We start from the raw sequence: 18,997 nt of genomic DNA on the forward strand, positions 1-18,997 counted from the left end.
CCAAAAAAGTAGACAATCATTGATGGGAAGGAAACTAACAGGAACTTGTCTTAGGCATCCTTCTTTCTAAAACGTTCTCAGCACCTTCCTGATAATTGTTGCCAACCTAGATAGCGGCCAGAAGACACATCTGCATCCACACGTTAGACATAGTTTAAATCATTGCACCTGGATTCTGGGATCATTCAGGATCACATAAAGACCTTGCAGGTGTATGAAAAGATGTAACAGATATTCTTTCAAAGACCTAATTAAGTTTTGTCAGGGAATCCAACCAACTGGACATTGTTATAGTGAGATTTTTTCTACTACTTTAGTCTTATCATTTTGAACCTCTATGATGAGAACTTTTCCTTGTGAGATATTGGATTCTCAAGTATCTTCATAAGACTGATTAGGGATACCGCTGTGGTGAAACCTTGATTTTAGTGTGTTCCACCATCGCTGCGTACTTGTTTAGCAAGGTTGCTGGTTTTTGCTTGGTATCCTGTTGTGCTCATCCATGTCTGCCATTGGTGCATCTTTTAAAGAGCTTTCAGAGTTTATTCGGGAGTCTTCATTATCGTAGTTGATTGGTGGAAGATGATGGTATCCTCTAGGACCTTCTCCTATAACCCTGATCAAGAATAGAATGTCTCCCAAAGGAGAACCCAACAGTCTCCAATACAGGGGATGGGACACAGAATGGCGCATGTGCTGTCGTCCCACGCTCCCATTTTCACTCACTCAAGTTATTGTTGTTGCATTTATGTAGTGCTTCATACTCCAAAGAAGGTACCAAAGTAAATTTGTGCTGGCGTAGTATGCTCCATGGGAGTAATTAGAATGGAAAAGCATGTCTGTCATGTGGCTTCTGTTGGTAGCGTTTTGATGTTGTGCTTCTATTGTTTTGTCGCTAGGCCTGTGTGTGACTATGTAGCCAAAAGTAGCGAGAGGTAGGGCAGGTAAACATTAGATGCTGGCATATGGCTGGATAGAAGGGAGTTGAGTGTAGTGTGGCAGAAGCATAATGCAAAATGATAAGGTGGGGGGCCTGCAGAAAGTGATACAGGGAGTCTCCAATGTCTCATCAATATGCATAGGCTTTGGGCTGAATTAGCCCTTCGAAGGGTTGGGGGACGTCCACCTGAAGGGTTGAGGGACCCCCCAGGGCCGCAGAGGCTGCAGGAGTCTCTGTTATGCCCCTGTAGTATGGCATAGATGGAAATTGTTATGATGTTGTACGTTTATGGCAGATATGGTTCAGACCATGTCACAGTAAGCACATTGCTTCACAAGTGCACAGGTGTAGGAGAAAAGAGTGGGAAAAGATGCGATCATGCATGCATGCAGATACCTAGCAGTGTTGGATTGTCCATATCCTACAGTTTTAACCACTTTCGATACAGGCATAAGCAATGCCCAGAGGTGAATTTTGCTACCGGTGGATATCTATTGGTTGTGTCATTTGCAAAAGGCAGTCTTTATTCCATCAGGAAACTACACTGCAAGAACACAAATATTTAGACAATACTTGTAGACAGACATTGAGTCACTGCACCCGCATTAGATCCTGATCAATGATCCCATTGTTAGTTTACCCTTGAAGATGATTAGCAGACACCAGAGCACGGCAACGGGGTTGGGGAAGGACCCCAAAGTGCACCCCTTTTTTGTGAAGTAGCTAATGCTCCCACTGCCCAAATTCACAGGAGCTGCAGCATAATCAATGGAGGGGGGATTGGCCATTGTACCTCTCCTCCTGAGAAGAACCATTATAACTTTTAATGGGGTCACCGCACACTACTGCACTTCTGTGGGTGACTCCGCTGTCGCCCGAGTAGGGACAAAAATGAATTTAATGTGGCTGCGTCCCTTCTCTTCCAGGTCAGTTTAATGATGGGTTTAAGGTTGCCTGATTCAAATTACCCCTTCCAAAAGGCTCACTATGTTAGTTCTTATTATATTCTGGTAGCAGCACAGCAATTATACGAGCTTTGGCATCTTTCTAATTTCCCTTGATCACAGAGGCTGCATTAAAATGGCTGCTAATCAAACATGCAACTTTATAGCACTAAGTTCTCCTTCCTTCTGCCCAAAGTGACAACACTTGCCTATTCTACCTATTTTTTCTGAGCAGGAAGGCAGCACTCAGAGTGGTTTGAGACCCTGAAGAGAGCAGAAGTGGTAAAATCACCCTCACCGAAGTCCTTCTGGTGGCTCCCCAGAAACAAAGGGAATCGAAATGATCAAAGTCAGGGACATGCACCCATTACAAGTGCCCCTGCTCCTGCAACGGAGGAGGTTATATTTTCAAAGGCAAACTATGCTTATCCATAATTTATACACAGTCAACTATGAAGTCCTTGGGTTAGGTTTGGAATCAGGGTAAATGAAAATGGAAGAGACAGTGGATTAAATACATTTTCAATGTGGATACATTCATCAGAGGTGTTTCCTTGTAGCAATATTCCTAATGAAACATTGTTGTTGCGGTTTCGTTATTGTCATTTCTTTGCAAAGGCATTTCTCTGTAACTGCTTTTCTTTGTGGGGAAAGTTTCTAACAGGGTATTTCTCTGATGTAGTTTCACCCTAAATATAGGTTCTGAAACTATATTTTCTTGTGGGTCTTCTCCATTAAGTTGTTCTTGTGAAACTTCTTTTCTCCGTAAGGGTTTCTCCGTATGGTTATTTCTCTGCAATTACTTTTACTCCAGTTTTTTGTCTGACAGGTACTTCTCTGTACAGGTATTATTTGTAATGCTACAAATCCGACTTTGCTTCCGCATTAATTAGTTGTGTTATAATTGATTGAGCCCCACAAGTCAATCTCATCACCAATTTCTGGTAATACATCCGAGTTTACAACCCACAATTTTAAATACAAAAGGGCCAATTTATCATTTGGCAGACATAGGTTTGGCAGACCCGATGATGGAGTAATTTTCTATGTTGCCTTGACTGCACCTCTGCCCGCTAAATTATGAAACGACAGCCAGGCTGCCGGTCATTTCTAAAAGTACTGCGAGGAACAGCAGTCACGGCGGTTCCTGTCATTTCCCTTCGCGGTTTCACACGCGGCTTCCTCAACCGCGATGGAGCCGTATGGCAAACTGTTTTGTTTTTTATTTTCAAAAAGAATTAAAAATAATATCCTGAAGCAGGATTTTCTTCTTGAAAATACAAAAGACAGTTCTCCCCTCGGCATGGGAGTCCTTTCCTATAGGGAGGGGAGTATTGTGTAGTTTTTACTGCCCCTTACTACCAGGGTTTTCCTGGAGGTGATAGACAGTGACAACCAACCTCTAATTCCACCCTCTAAATTAGGTGGACAGAATGAGAGCTCAACCTTCGACAGCCTTTACTCCGTCTGAGGGGATTAATCATGGGGGAGATAGGATAGTCTTTTCCGTGCTTAAACGAGAGCTCCACCCGCATTTAAACCAGGCGGGGGGACCATAGTCTTGGCAGTACGGCTATTCCATGGCAGTTGCAATGGAGTATCCGCACTGCCAAGACATACATTAGGCCCTTTGGTTTACAGAGATGTGAAGGAACTTTCCACAAGGTCACTGTGCTGCTAACCACACTCACACCCCCTGTTCTTCAAGTGTGTTGATTGGTTCACAGCTCGCTGAAACACTCATTAGAGCAGAGATACTCAAAGTAGGGTCCGGAACCCTTGCTCCCCCCCCTACCTTTACATGTCCCCTCCTGCTGAACAGCAGCAATGAGCTGCTATTTACTTGGCAGAGAACTAACATTTAAAAACCTATTAAAGGGGCAATCATTTATTTGCATGTTAACTAAACTAAAGGAAAAAAACAAAAAAGGAGTCTAGCAACAAACGAGTAAAAATATGATAAACTCTCTTCAATATTCAAAATTGTGTTTCATTAACATGCAGAAGCATTTCACTTAAGTACACAAGATTATAGCGCTGCATTGGGAGGCATTCATTAGAAGCATGGTTTTCATACATGAACCTAGAAACATTCATGCCTCCCATCACTGTGCCAACAACACCATTAAGTAAACCAAGAGACAAGTCATTTGTCACATGTACCCTCTGCGAGGTACAGGATCTTATTGTACTTGGAACATAATAGTTTCTTTAACCAAACATAAGAGAAAGGATTCTACAGCGCAGATACTGAACTTTTGTATTTCAGGGTGCTTTCATATGTGATAACAAAGGCAAAAGAGGCAGAGTGAAATACACAACTGCCTCGGATCACACAGTTTGGTCAAGTGGTGGAGCTGGTATTAAGCACAACATTTCTGGTTTCACATGTGCAAGGTATCTCTTTCAATCTTACATTTTACATCATAGTTAATGCTCTGTCTTTAATTTTTGGCCATGAGGTTAGAGTGTGGGTAGTAGGCAGAAACCACATGAAGGCACGACTTACTTTGGGCTCAGGGATGCCAGAAAACCTTGAGCTGAGTGTGGTGCAGCAACCTCGGTCACATAATGGCAATTAAGAGGACAAAGACATAGGAAGGATATAATATGACCCTCACAATAACTCCATCAGTCACAGCCCTTACCATGTACATGCTTCGCTTCTCCCACACCCATCTTATACCACATTGACCCCCACCCTGCTGGCATCAATGCAGCCTTCGGCCTTGCCGCAGACCATACATTTTGGCCTGTGGGATATTGTTTGTGAGTATCCATGCCTTAGAGCAGTGGTTCCCAGCCTTTTGATTTCTGTGGACCCCCACTTTATCATTACTGGAGCCCGGGGACCCCGACTGAATCTTTACTGGAATCTGGGGACCCCCACTGAGTCATTACTGAAAGTTGTTGGACCTAATCTGTCAATATTATTTAATTTTCTAAGTAGTCGCGGACCCCCCTGCGGAGGTTGCGCGGACCCCTAGGGGTCCCCGGAACACGGACTGGGAACCATTGCATTGCATTAGAGGATCTGCAAGTCAGTGAGATAATGCACAAACCTGAGGAAAGGCCCCGCCTTGTATTGTCAACTTGCAAGCAGCGACTTCAAATGAATGGTTCCTGAAATTTCCAGAGAATCCTGTTGCACCCCAAGATTCTATGACCACCTCTCGGTTACTGTTGTTCCACGTGGCGCGTTAGTGCTGTTGTCGCCTTTTACCGCATGCACACCACCCCTGCGGACAATGATTGGTTCATGATCCATCGCAGGTTTTGATGTGATCTATTTCTTCCTTCTCTACCACATGCTTAACTGGTACATAGGGCAGCACCTGCTTCCAGCTACTCACGACACAACCTATGTGCAGTAGCCGCTTCAAGTTCATGCGGCACAGAACAGGCCCTGCAACTTCCTGTTGTGCCACATGCCTGTAAGTGCCTGCAGCTCATGCTTCCTTGTGGCCTAAATCCCTGAAAGTGGTTAATAAGGAAACTGATAGAGCAGGAAACCTGGGTGGAAAACCACCTACGGCTTCTGGGTGAGCGTGCACCACTTTTGTTGAGCTCCAGCTTCCACAGTGTTGGAACATCCCATTATGGTTTGCTCTTGATACCGTCTGACTTGAATCCTATAGAGGTGGGCTGGCCTATATGCAAAACGGGGCCCTAAGAGGGGGGATGCCTTTAAAAGACTGTCAGTTTCAGGACTGCACCCCTGAAGTTTGGCTGCCACTTCCCACGACCCAATCAACTTATTCTGTCCTCAGTTGGTTCCGGGGGGCCACTGTGCATGTACCGTGCAGAAATTGTCGCCTTTCTGTACCAGCCAGGTTTTTAGTCATCTAAAGAGCTTGTGTTTGTGACCTCTCAGCTATTTCATAGAGAAGACAGTCTTTCAGTGAATGGGGCGGCCAGAGTGCTGGTACGGTTTATTTGCTTCAGATGTTTCCTGCAAACACTGGAAATGATTATGGAATGGGTTTTTTTACAAGAGAATTCTCCCTGGGTTGAGTTTCTACGAATGTTTGGCACCTCCAGTCCTCACGCTCAGCTATCTTTGATGTAACTATAAAACACAGGCCACTATGGGCCTTCTCACGTGTAGTGAGAGCTGCAAACACTGACTGAAACAAGGACTCTGTCAAAGTTTTGGGCTGACTCATGCCTTACATAGTTCAAGAGCTGGAGCAGGGCTATTTTACCACCTTTGACAGTGGATAATGGTTGTCACAAGAGCTTTACAGATGTTCTGCTTGTGGTTTGAAATGTGGAATAGCAAAGTAAACAACAGAACATAACACAATATTATACACAAAGCAATATAGCACAATGAAAACACAAAAGGTCAGAGTACAATTAAAGAGTCAAAACAGACACCAAAACAACAACAAACACAGTACGACACAACAACATCACATTGCAAAGAAGGACAAAAACCAAGCGGCAATAAACAACAACAGAACATATCACCACCACAGCCGAATGCACTAAAAAAATATACACAAATATGTTACACATTATCATCTCTGGAAAAATCTACTTTCATAATACGCTGGTATGAGGTGTGTGTACAAAGCACACTCTTAAATTACTACAAAGATGATGATAATCCAAACTCATGAAGGAGGTTTGATGTTCAACCTATAAGCAGGGCCACTGGGATAATGCGATTGTGCAGCCCCGGCGATTTTTGCATAATTATAGACTTGCCACATTTCCCACATAATCCATAATCTGACACATATTTTGCAGATTTTAAGAATTTTTGTTTTCCTAGCACTAACGATTCAAAAATTACTAAAAATGCAGTGACACGTTTTGCAGCGCAATGGAAGGCCTTTTAGCAAAGTTGCACTGGTCAACTTTCAGATGCTTTTTTCTATATTTGGGTGTTAATGAGGGGCAGCCAAACGCTTGACAGTGTTACCAAGTTAAATATGATTAAATAATGAAGTAATGCTTTTACAAAATGTGCTGCATTATGCAGCATAATTTGCCTTTTCTTGCTGCATAATTTACTCAACACTGCCGCATAATTTGACCCTCTGCTGATGCATGATTCCAGAGGCACTGCCTATAAGCTTTTAAAACTCTAGATCAGGTGATGGCAGCACATCCTTTCATTTCTACCTCCTCATCCTCTCTGTTTTCTCCACGCTTGGAACATACTTTCCACAGTGAAATTACCAGGTTGTGGCATGGAATTATTGGGCTCACCAATTTTCACTGGTTAGGATAGGCCTTTTAGAAATCAAAAGAAGAAATATAAGTCATCCAAATTTCCATAGTCTCTACCATTGACCAACAGAAGGAGAACTGACTTGCCCTCTGCGGAGATTACAAAGTGCTTCACTGCATTGAACTAGGAAGTGTCTCTTCCTGAAGATCTGTAGAACCATGACACAAGACCTTTTGACGAATCGTGGTAGGAGAAGGATTCCTCCCAGAACATCTTTTTAAGTAAGCTTCTGATTAAAGTCCTGAATCTCTTGGGGCCAGGAGCCATAGAACTGCACCTTAGAAAATATATAAACATCTACTCCGAACATCTTTCGATGGACCAAAGGACAGCTGGTCATTGGTCTGGTTTCGATCTGCACATCTTTAACCTGATCCTTTCCTGCGAGTTGGGTCTTCAGTTTGGTGGGTCATCTGGTTTTAAGTGAAGTGTACTGTGTTTAATTTGTGGTAGTGGTTGCAGGTAGTGGGCATCTGCACACATTTGTAGGCACCACAACTACATTGAGAAAGATAGTTTGGCAGTAAGAAAGGGAGAAAACTGTGATGAAAAAGAACCTGCAAGAGGAAGATGCAAGGTCAGGAAGTGTAGTGTGGAGGAAGAAATAGGCTTTAGACGGGACCAAGGCTTTTGTTAGCCAACTTTATCGCCTGTTCTGTTCAGTTGTCATTCACATTTTGTTTCAGCCACCATATGAGCAGCAGTGGGAAACAGGGTAGCTTACTTCAGCCATTGACTCTCTTGTACTGTAAGGGCGCTCATCAGCCTAAAAATAATGCACTTCAATGGCTTGAGGAGTGGTCCAGTAGTTTGCTTTAGCAATTCCTTTTTAGGGTAGAGCGCATAAGCACTCTAGAGGCTGTTGTAATCTCTCTGTGGACTTTTAACCACGCCCACTCTTGCTATTCATTGGTTGTTGTGCTTGTCTTAAATGCTTAATTTTTATTGGTGCATTTTGTGAAATATCCCTCCTTTGTGTACTGAGTTCCTTCCCCTGGCGTATTAACTAAGTGAACATTCCTGAACATTTCTGTTGGCCATCACACTAGGTCCCGCTTCCTCCTGTTACAGCGTGTGATGGCCCCTCCTGCGGTTTCAGTTTGCCTTACATCCCAGCCGGGATCCTTTCAAGATATTCAGGCAGGGAGCTAATAACTCTCAAAATCATTGACGCGGTGGTGCTTTGAATCATCTTGCTTCTGCCAACTGTTTTACACTTCAATTTCAATTTATGTGGCAAGAGAAGTCCAGTTAGGAATTTACAACCCCAATTGCTCTAACTCTAGGGAATGCGAGACCCGTTCCATTGCAAATGCTTGTTTTCATTCTCACCCATGACATTTTTTTAAACAAGCATCAATATTATCATATTTACATCTGATGTAATTGAAACGAAAGTGGGTTTCTATACCTACCTAATCTAAGTGCACCAGGCTGCTAGAAAGCACCCTTACATTTCTGTTAAAATAATTTATCCTATGAATATTATTACAACTATCGAACCCAGTTTGCCAAGACTATTGCTTTTTCAGTGCTTGTTTTATTACGGAGATATCTCGAGCATGCTGTGTCCAACATCTTCTTCCGATTTTGGCTGAAGTTCAGCTCCAGCATATCTTAAATATCCTATAACTCGGTTTAGCAGGAAACCGTTTCACATGGGTAAAATAGCTCTGATCCGACCCTCCTTTCACCCATGCATGCCTCTTTAAAACATCACACATTTTCAGATTCAACTCTTGCAAGCTTTGATGATTAATTCAAGCTTGACCTGCACGTCAAACCTGGCATTTTTCAAGGCGGACATATGTTGAAAACTCTTAGCCTGGTTCCCGCCTTTGAAGTTACTCCATCTCACCGAACCCTGCTCAAGTTTCCTTGCCAAACTTGGTATTTGATTGGTTTGTGTGTTTATAGCGTAAGCCAGTGTCTGGCCCCCCTTTCTTCTGTGTTATTTATTTTACATCTTTAGAAGCAGGGGCGGTGATTACGCCGTTTCTAAGCAGTAATTTGGCCTCTTTTGCTCTTCTGCCAGCGTTTGTCCCACTGCCTGACTCCAGCTGGGCTGCAGGGGTTATTATAGTGCATTCTTCTTTATTAAAGGGCAGACGTAGAACAACATCACGCCAACGCTTCATGTTGCGTGACTTCTCGCGCGCAGGTGGTTTTAATAAAGACTCCGCACTATCCTCTGATTGGTCCAGAGAGGGATGGGCGTCGAGTGGTGCACGTGATGTTGCTGCCCCAGGCCTGGGGTTTCAGTCTTGGTTCGTCACATAAACTGAACTTGGAAAGTGTTATATCAAGTCATTTATTTTAAGCATAAAAGGTAATCATTTTAAAATAACCACGCATTTTGCTGGGGGCCACCACTTGGTCCCTGCTTACAAGTGGCATCTTAATTCTGATGGGATGGACACATCAGTTATCAGCCCCATTGGATTTGGGGGAGATCATGGGAAAACAGCTCATCTTTTTACCAGCAGCGAGCGCCGCAAATGTCAAGAGCAGGGAGCTGTGGAAACAAGGAATAAAAAAAAAAACACAGTTCACGCTGCCTCCTATTGCCTCACTCCTCTGCTCTTCTGGTGTCCCAGCATTCACTGTGGCACCAGCACAGGCTCCCCCCCTGCAATCCTGGCACGGCTCTCCTGCTATACCTAGCACGAGAGCAGCATCCGGATTGGGCTGAGCGGCTTGGTCTGCCGCTCAGACAGTGCTCTGGGGTTTGTGCAGTTTCTCCAGCCTGGCTGTGCAACACAGCCAGTTTGGAGAAACCTAAGTGCACTTGTATGTTTGGCTGGCCTAAGATGGCCAACCAAACTCACATGCGCACTTAGTACACTTTACTCCTCCTCTCCCCCTCCCATGGCACACCCCACCCCTCCCTTCACCTGCTGCCTGAGCCAGCAGCAGAAAAATAAAACGATAATGAAATATCATTTTATTTTTCTACTACTCGCGCTTAGCCAGTGGGGCAATGCTCCTCCACCATTGCGGAGGAGCCACCCCTGCTCTTTAAAGGTTTCGGTTAGTTAAATCAGCTGAAATCTCTGTTTGAAAGGTCAGACAAAAAAATTAATAAGAGAAATTACTGCAGAATCGGGCTAAAAAATACCAGTTTCCCAGTAATCTCTCCTTTAGTAATGAACCCTCAGAGTTACACCCATAATGGGCCAGATGGTATCAGTAAATTCAGGGATTGGGAAATACTGGCCCATTTTCCAAGCCACTCATACTGAGGGCCATGGCGGGGGTAAATTTGGCGAAGAAGCTGCTACTGATGCAGAAGGTGCATGTTCGACAAACTGTAAAATCAACATAAAGGCATTTTTTACTTGTTATTTCAGAAATAGATGCCAATGCAGGTGTTTGCTTCTGAAATACAACAAAATTATGTCCATGATGCATAGCAAGCTTCCTCCCAGCTTGTGGCGTAATTAATTATGTTTCCTTCTGCGGTGTGGTATTTCAAGGCTGGAAAACTGTGCGTCAGAGTCTAATCATCATTTCTGAAGGCGGAGCCAGCTGGCTCCGACGGTGCAGGTGTACCCAACTCTAAACAATGTGGGGGGGGAATGGGGGGGGGTTTGGAGATGAGGAGGACCACGATTTTACATCAAAATTCCCTCATCTGACAAACACTAGAATAGTCTATGTTATATGTACAAGATCCATAACTAGGTATTTGCAAGTTACCGTGTTGGTTCCAGCTGTCTGCCTACATGACTCGAAAATGTGTTAGGTAATGTTAACTGCTATTTTAATGAAAAATTGTACAATCTTTCTTTTCTACAGGTCTGGATCCCGCAGGGCCAAACTTTGAATATGCCGAAGACATAATTCGCCTTTCTCCTGATGATGCAGATTTTGTTGATGTTTTGCATACATACACAAGGGGATCTCCAGACCGCAGTATTGGTATTCAAAAACCTGTCGGGCATGTAGACATCTACCCCAATGGAGGAAGCTTCCAGCCAGGGTGCAACCTTGGAGAAGCTCTACGGATAATAGCAGGAAATGGATTTGGAGGTATTTCTTGCAAACTGAACTTGTTTTTAAGAAAGTTTGGCTACCATTTTCTACTGCTACTGTGTGCATACTCAACTGATGGAAGTAATTTTATGGCAGTGATTGCTGACAATTAATTCAGGCATAGGAATATTTCACAAATCAATTCATTTTGTAGTGCTTGAAGAGTTTGACTTTCCACCAAGCAGGCGGTTGAGAGACATTTATGTACTCTGATTGGTAATTACAGAAAAAAGTTTGGAGCAACAGCTGCACCACCAACAGGGCTCCATTAATATTTAGACGTGTGACGTGCAGTGGTATTCACTCTATTGTTATTGTTGGATTTTTATAAATGGGGCTTTAAGAAAATAAATAATTTTTCATGTACATGAAACACTAGCAAAAAAGAAACTATTTCATAAAAAATTGCTCACAGTTTAAAATTAAGTGCATATTTTAAACTAATTACTTTCTTTATAATAGTCCTATCAGGCTATCTGGATTATTGTTTTACTCAATAATATTTTGCTCAGGTTCCAAAAGTAGAGGGTAACCTCCTCCCATTTCAACACCATATCTGGATTTCCAATTACAAGACAATATTTATAGGAGGGTTGAATTTCACAAATGACTGTGTAATTTTGAAGCTCAGTCTTACACATCTCAGAGACTTTAGCGTAAACTCAACTTTATTTAGGGTTTTAAGATATTTAGGGTTTTTGCTGGTTTCTTTTTCCTTGTTATGAGCGAACCAGTTATTTCAGAACAAAGTCAGAAATTTAAAAAAACTTAAACCTCCCAATTAGTGACACACATTTATCTTTATCCTTCTGGACTAATGTTTTTGAGAGGTTGCTTCTCAATAGAGTCATTGGAAGGATAAAAACATGTATATGCCCCTTAATCTGGCGTACATGCCAGAATAAACTGCAAAGAGCTCTTTCTATTTTGCATTTCTCTTACCGAAGTCTGTTGCCCAGAAGAAGTGTCTCTATGTTTAGCTTTTTTGAATCTGAAAATAGCATTTGATTCTGTAGATTGGATGAAACTTTGGGGGGCAGGGGCTCTCTACTGAGATGAGTGATCTGACTGGAAGTACACTTCTCAACACAGTTGTAATTCAGGCAGTGTAATATAGACCAGCCACTGGCACAACCAAGCTGTTCCCCATGATGTGGACGTCAAGCAGTGGTTTGTTTTATCCACCCATTCAACTGAATCCTTTTATCAATAACGTGAGAGTGGTATTACAAAAGATTAAGGGGGTCATTACATCCCCGGCGGACGGTGTTAAATTGGCGGTAGCCAAGAGGCTGGCGGTACCTACCGCCCAATTATGACATTGGCAGTTTGGCTCAAGCCAAACCGCCAATGTACCACACCGTCCGCCACGGTGGTAACGACCGCCAGGCTGTAGACATCAGTCTCCAGCCTGGTGGCCGTCACTAGCGCGCCTCAGGGATAATGACCCGCAAACCGCTATGATTTTCATGGCTTCTGCACCGCCACGAAAACCATAGCGGTAGGCACTATCAGTGCCAGGGAATTCCTTCCCCGGCACTGATAGGGGTCCCCCCCGCCTCCCTCCCCTTCCCCAGAGACCTCCCCCAAAAGCCACGGCCCCCCTACTTCCCTCCAAAGCCGATAGGGCCCTCCCCTCCCCCGAACACCATGAGCCCCCCATACATACCCCCATGCACACACCACTCACATACACGCGTACATACATGCACATACACAACACCACAAGCCCCGCATTCATACACACACTCACTCACTCCCTCCATACACACAGTCACACCCCCATTCACGCACATGCCACACAACACTCGCCCACCCCCTCCCCTGTCGGATGATCACCTTACCTATCTTGGTGGTCGTCCGGGAGGGAACAGGTTCCCTGGGGCCTGCTCTGCCGGCAGCACCCCGTCACCACAACACCGCCACGGCGAATACTATATCGTAATTCGGTGGGCGGTGTTGTGGTGATGTGGCTGTGCTGGAGGAGCAATCTCCACTGCACCGCCGCCCGCCAGTATGGCTGCTGGCGGCTCTCCGGCCAATGTATGTATGGCTCTCCGGCCAATGTATGGCGGAGAGACGCCAGCAGTCATAATATGGCGGTCTTCGGACTGGCGGGACTTCGGCAGTCTTCTTAGAAGACCGCCAAAGTCATAATGAGGGCCTAAGTCAGGTGTCCTGATAGGTTGGCAGCTAAGATATTCTAGTGTCATTTCGAGAGGAAAGCGAAAGACTGATTACCACAAAAATAGTTTAGCAATGTTGCTGGAATAAATAGGATTACAATGCAATACATTTACCTGTAAATTGAGCACAAAATCAATTATGGCTCCAGAGATATTGGGCAAGACTGTAACCAAATGTACCTCTTGGATGACTGACAAAATTAGTGTTTGCTTATCTCACTATGAATATTTAAGAATGATAATATCTCCAGTCAAAGTGATCGATCAATCAGCCTTATACAAGAGGGTGTGTGACTTAAATGTTGTGACAACTGAGGGTGTATCTCACTATGACGAGTCTCTACGACCTTACAATCCTCCTCGTAAATTTCAATAATCTTTTAATAGCCCAGAAGACTGGATATTGAATATGTATATAAAAGCTAGTATATGATTTTTATTTTCTGCTTGGTTTTGCTAGATAATTATGCACAAAATCAAACAAATAGAGAGAAGGAAATATACTGTAAGGCAGGCTCCACATCTAATACCTTACACTTATCAGACAGACCTTAGGTGCTAGAATAAGTGACCAGCCAAAGCACTGTACCTTCCTTTAACCTTGCCAAAGGACACATGCATGAAATAGTATTGGGGCATCACTCAGCCAATTTTAATTCTTAGTTTCCCCCTCTCAAGAAGTGCTCTGTTGAGGGTCAAAGTAGAGCCATCTCATATACTCGGTGTATCTTGGGAGGTTCAACGACGAAGCATATCACAGAGTGTTCCTAGTGGATGAGAGTCCTGATTAAACCTATTTTTATGTCCTTGCTGGTTAGAAGTTGGCGACATTAAGAATCTAGAGAGAGGGTTACCTCTGTTTGATAGTTGTTAGATAAATATGCAACCATGACCCCAGTTGACCTTTTTCTACTTTAAGTATCTTAATTCGGGTTGGCTACTTTGTGATTTTAAAAATGTATTCAAATGTATTAATATCAAGTGTATAACAGTAGTTGGAAGTTTTATATCATTTGACTTATGTGCATCTTTGGTCATTTACTGCTTTATGATACAAGTAAAGGACTTATATTTTAATGGTTGTAATATAGCAATAAACCTTACATTTAAGTTTATTACCATTACAAGTAGGGGGGAGACACAAAAGGGGTCACTACAAATCTGGCGGTCTCATGACTTCCAGGTTCACCGATGGAGGTCGGATCGCCGCCAATGCGGCGGTCCGAGCACCATATTACGACCGCAGCGGTCTTCCCGCGGTTGGACCACGAGCACCACCAGGATTAGTCATCTTAACGGTCTGGTGGTTGTGGCGGTCCTAATCCTCCAGGGCAGCGCTGCCCTTGGGATAACAACTTCGTTCTCTACCAGGAATTTCATGGCGGTAGAACCGCCATGAAAAGGCTGCCAGAGAACAGGTGCAGGGGGCCCCGGGGGGGCCCCTGAACTCCCATTCACCTGGCATTACGACTTCGTTCTCCGCCAGTGATTTCATGGCGATAGCACCACCATGAAAATACTGGTGGAGAATGGGTGCAGAAGGCCCCAGGGGGGCCCTGCACTGCCCCTGCACTTGTCATGGACCCCCCTGGCCAGCAGTATTGCAATGTTCACTATCTGCTATGCTCGATTGCAAGCCGGAGACAATGCTGTAGGGTGTTTCCTGCTAGGATTCCGCCCACTGACCTAGTAGGAAACTCGTAATGGGCCCGGCGGGGAGGTAGCCACATTGGCAGGAATCTCCCCGTCAGAATTTCACTGGACGGCTCAAACCGTCCTCCTAAATCGTAATGAGGCCCTAAATGTCTGTAATTTGAACTCATAACAGGAATGACATTGAATAATATAACTGTTTGTCAATTTCACTTATTTCCTGTTTCCTTTTTCTTAGATATTGACCAGTTAGTCAAGTGTTCTCATGAACGTTCCATTCACCTCTTCATTGACTCTCTGCTTCATGACGAGAAACAAAGCATGGCTTATCGTTGCAACTCGAAGGAAGCGTTCGAGAAGGGGCTTTGTCTCAGCTGTCGGAAGAACCGATGCAATACCCTGGGTTATAAGGTCAACAAGGTTCGGGGCAAGCGAAGCAGCAAAATGTATTTGAAAACCAGATCTCAGATGCCATACAAAGGTATGCCTCCAATGCAGTCTGACTGTGGTGGTTGCAATTTTTTCCTTCTTCACTATTGAGAACCAACAGGCTCTAATGAGCTGTCTGAGGCTGATTGCACAGTGTCAAATTATTGTCATATGTAGTCCAGTTGCAACAAGTCTTCAATTACATTAATGATACAGCAGTTAAATTGCCTTACCTAAAGCAAGATCACTGTATCCATGTATGTGACCATTTGTAAGCCGAGTTCTAATTTTCTGTGAAAAAGAAATGGGGTTGTAGTTGGTACATTTTAAATTGTAATTAATTTTTTTGTATAACACTAATGATTCTGCGGTGTCCATCTGTATTTAGTAGGCTAAGATAAAGATAGAATCACCTTGTTCTAAGTAGACTCATCATTATTGGTTTGTAGTACTGAAGATAAATTCTTAGATAACAAAATGAAGATATCCCTCCATCACAATTCTTCAAATAAATATTTTGTTGCATTTTTAACTAGAGACAAAGATAGTTATGGGGCATATATATATATATATATATATATATATATATATATATATATATATATATATATGTGTGTGTGTGTGTGTGTCTGTACACACACACACACACACACATTCACTGTTATTAACGTTTACCTTCAGCTATATCTCTAACCCCAACACCTATGATTCTCTTCCCAGATTCATATGGAATTGTTGAAATATGTTAGCTTAAACTACAGCATCTCACAGTACAGTGGGTATGTGAAACTATAAAATCCCATCCCATTCTGCGCCTGATTTTCAGGTTCACCTTAAAAATGTGAAGGACTCACTTTTGACATTTATTATATAGAAATTTGTCTTATACCAACAACGTCAAAATCTGGCTTCATGGACTAACATTGGACCCTCCATCTCTTCCACCCACTTGCAAAAGAAACAGAAATAAGTTCACTGTTTTCTGATACAACATATTCAGGCACTTATAGTGATACAATGTGTTTGCCTCCTCCTTCCAGTTTTTCATTATCAAGTGAAAGTGCATTTCTTCGGGAAAAAGAACTTCACAAAGACAGATCAGCCATTCAAGGTCTCTCTCTATGGCACCTACGACGAGCATCTCAACATGGCCATTGTATTGTGAGTCGACTCAATGATTTTTTCAGATCCTTATGATTGCATGTTTCATCCTTGTTTCTAATGATGAGTTTACTCTTTTACTACTTTTATGGAAGATATATTTGTCACATTGTCTATATGCTAGCATTAGCTTTTGGGTTTTTATAGCCCTGGGTCAATCCTCTTTTAACCGGAATTAGAACAGAGGAATTGGAACAGATGAGTTCTACAAAGCCTAGAACAAAGTATGTTTCGGAGTAATTAAACACTTATATGTTTTAGTATAGGAGAAGGCTGATTGCATGACCCAATAGGACCCAATAACTCACTCTTCGTAACCACTGAAGCCAATATGTTAATGCAGCCATATCATCATTCCAGCATCCTCTAGCATAGCTCTGCCTTTGACGGACAATACATTTTGTTAAATAAATCCATCTTTCCCCTAAAGTAACAGTTTCCCCTTAACTTCTAGAACCCACTTGCAAATAATTCCTATGGACTGAAGAGCCACTGTTGATGGCCAATTAGGCAAAAAATATTTTCAGGGTTGTGATTCTGCGCTGGGTGGAACTGTGCTAGTAGGTATGCAAAGACTCCTGCTCTTAGGTAGGCTGATCTCCAGATAGTTGTACTTCTAATATGACAGACAAGCAAAAAGTGGTGAAAGGCTGTTCTAGTGGGTAAAAAAGGAAACCCTTGGATTTTATGTAGCATTTTTTTTCCTACACATTGAGAATGTCATCTATTACTAGGACGTAACACTTTGGCAATATTAAAGTCTATGATAAATCTGTTTTATTTTTCAGGCCAGAGGTCTCCACAAACAAGACCTATTCCTTCTTGCTGTACACCGAGGTGGATATTGGAGATCTACTAATGCTGAAGATGCAGTGGGAGAAAGATTCAATCTTTGATTGGTCAGACTGGTGGACCACCTACATGCTGGATATCCAGAAAGTCCGAGTAAAATCAGGAGAAACACAAAAAAAGTAATTGTTTTTCTCTGCTCCTTCACTGTTATTTACCTGTGATGTCAACAACCAACCCATGATTCTATAGCGAGTGAAGTTACCTGCAGTAGTAGCATCAAATAATTATTACTATCTTAGCAAATGTGGCTATAGGCATCATAAAATACGCCAGTCAAATGAGCACTCCCAGCAGTGTTAATAAATGTAAAAGAATTTGATGTAATTTTGTGTGTTAGTTTTGTCGGTGACTAAGGAAATATTTACACAATGTTTTGTGTAGATGGATAAATCCTGTGGAAAACAATAGATGGATAATAGTTGAAGGATTAAAGTTGATGGAGCAAGGTTAACGGATAAAGATTAATGGATAAATGAAGATCAATTCAAATAAATGGATAAAGATAAATGGATAAAAAGTTGGATGCTGGTGGAGGCTACAGGTCGACAACTAAAGCTAGAAGTGTCTAGATACATGGCGAAAGTATGATGAAGATAATTACAATTTTCTAATTGTAGATGGCTGATAAATAATGGGATGGATGCAGGGAGGTTACATAGCCCGTATGAATGGTAGACCTGAGATGTGGATGGTTGAATCACATATAAGGGTTATATTACGTTTATGTATCATGCATCCACCAATTGAGAAGTGCTCTAGAATCACTAAATAATGTCCCACAAGTTGCACAAAAAGGACCATACATAAGTAAGTAAAGGGTCACAACAGCCTACTTGATGGAGAGTGATTTGGGTATAGGTCTGCAGGTTGTTAGGGCTTCTTTATGTCCTGTAATTTGTTTGTCACAGCATATCATGTTGAACACATTAAAGCATGTATCTGCAATATTGATCATAAAGCATGTTGAAATTTTAGCATTCATGCTACAAAATAAAAACACTGCAGTAATAGGATATTGTGTGTGGTTGTTCGTCTTCGCCACCTGGACTCCTCTGGTCACTTCACTGTCACCTAGAGGAGTGTTTCACGAGATGCATCAGGCATAAAATGAAGGGCTGCAGAATTCAGATCTGGGTACAGAATGTCATACCTGGGCTTCTTCTGCATGTGCCAAATGAACTCTATCATTTTCACAAAAGGGCCTTATACATTCCTCTTTGAAGATGGTGGTCTGTCGCTAGGATGCTATCCAAGGTTCCCAACTCAAGATGAATTATGACCTTTTCCTTTGGTGTCACTTCTTCCTTAAATCAAATTAAGTAGTTTCACACTTTGCCTTGTGCTCTATTTCTGCACAGTATTCATCTTTAATTTTGACTTTCATTCTCTTTTTTTAACCCATAATATTCATTTTCTTCTCCATCATCCATAGTATTTCAGTGGTTCTCAGAGTTACAGCTCCATTTGTCTATGCTTATCTTTGTAATTCTTCTGTTTCTCACCCATGGGCACCCTACACAACATAATCTTGGGCATACCATACATTTTACGAAAG

The 18,997-nt window shown here is 42.6% G+C and overlaps 1 protein-coding gene across 3 annotated transcripts in view; it reads left to right on the plus strand.

The window, feature by feature from the left end:
* Positions 1–18,997, plus strand: part of LPL (lipoprotein lipase) — a 57,785-nt gene that overhangs the window by 31,014 nt on the left and 7,774 nt on the right. For all 3 annotated transcript variants that reach the window (XM_069218572.1, XM_069218571.1, XM_069218570.1), the window contains exons 6-9: positions 10,925–11,158; positions 15,239–15,481; positions 16,470–16,590; positions 17,379–17,561. In XM_069218572.1, coding sequence (XP_069074673.1) covers positions 10,925–11,158; positions 15,239–15,481; positions 16,470–16,590; positions 17,379–17,561 — 781 coding nt within the window. The remainder of the gene's footprint in view (positions 1–10,924; positions 11,159–15,238; positions 15,482–16,469; positions 16,591–17,378; positions 17,562–18,997) is intronic.

The sequence above is a fragment of the Pleurodeles waltl genome, chromosome 12 (genome assembly GCF_031143425.1).
Source record: "Pleurodeles waltl isolate 20211129_DDA chromosome 12, aPleWal1.hap1.20221129, whole genome shotgun sequence".
Taxonomy (NCBI): domain Eukaryota; kingdom Metazoa; phylum Chordata; class Amphibia; order Caudata; family Salamandridae; genus Pleurodeles; species Pleurodeles waltl.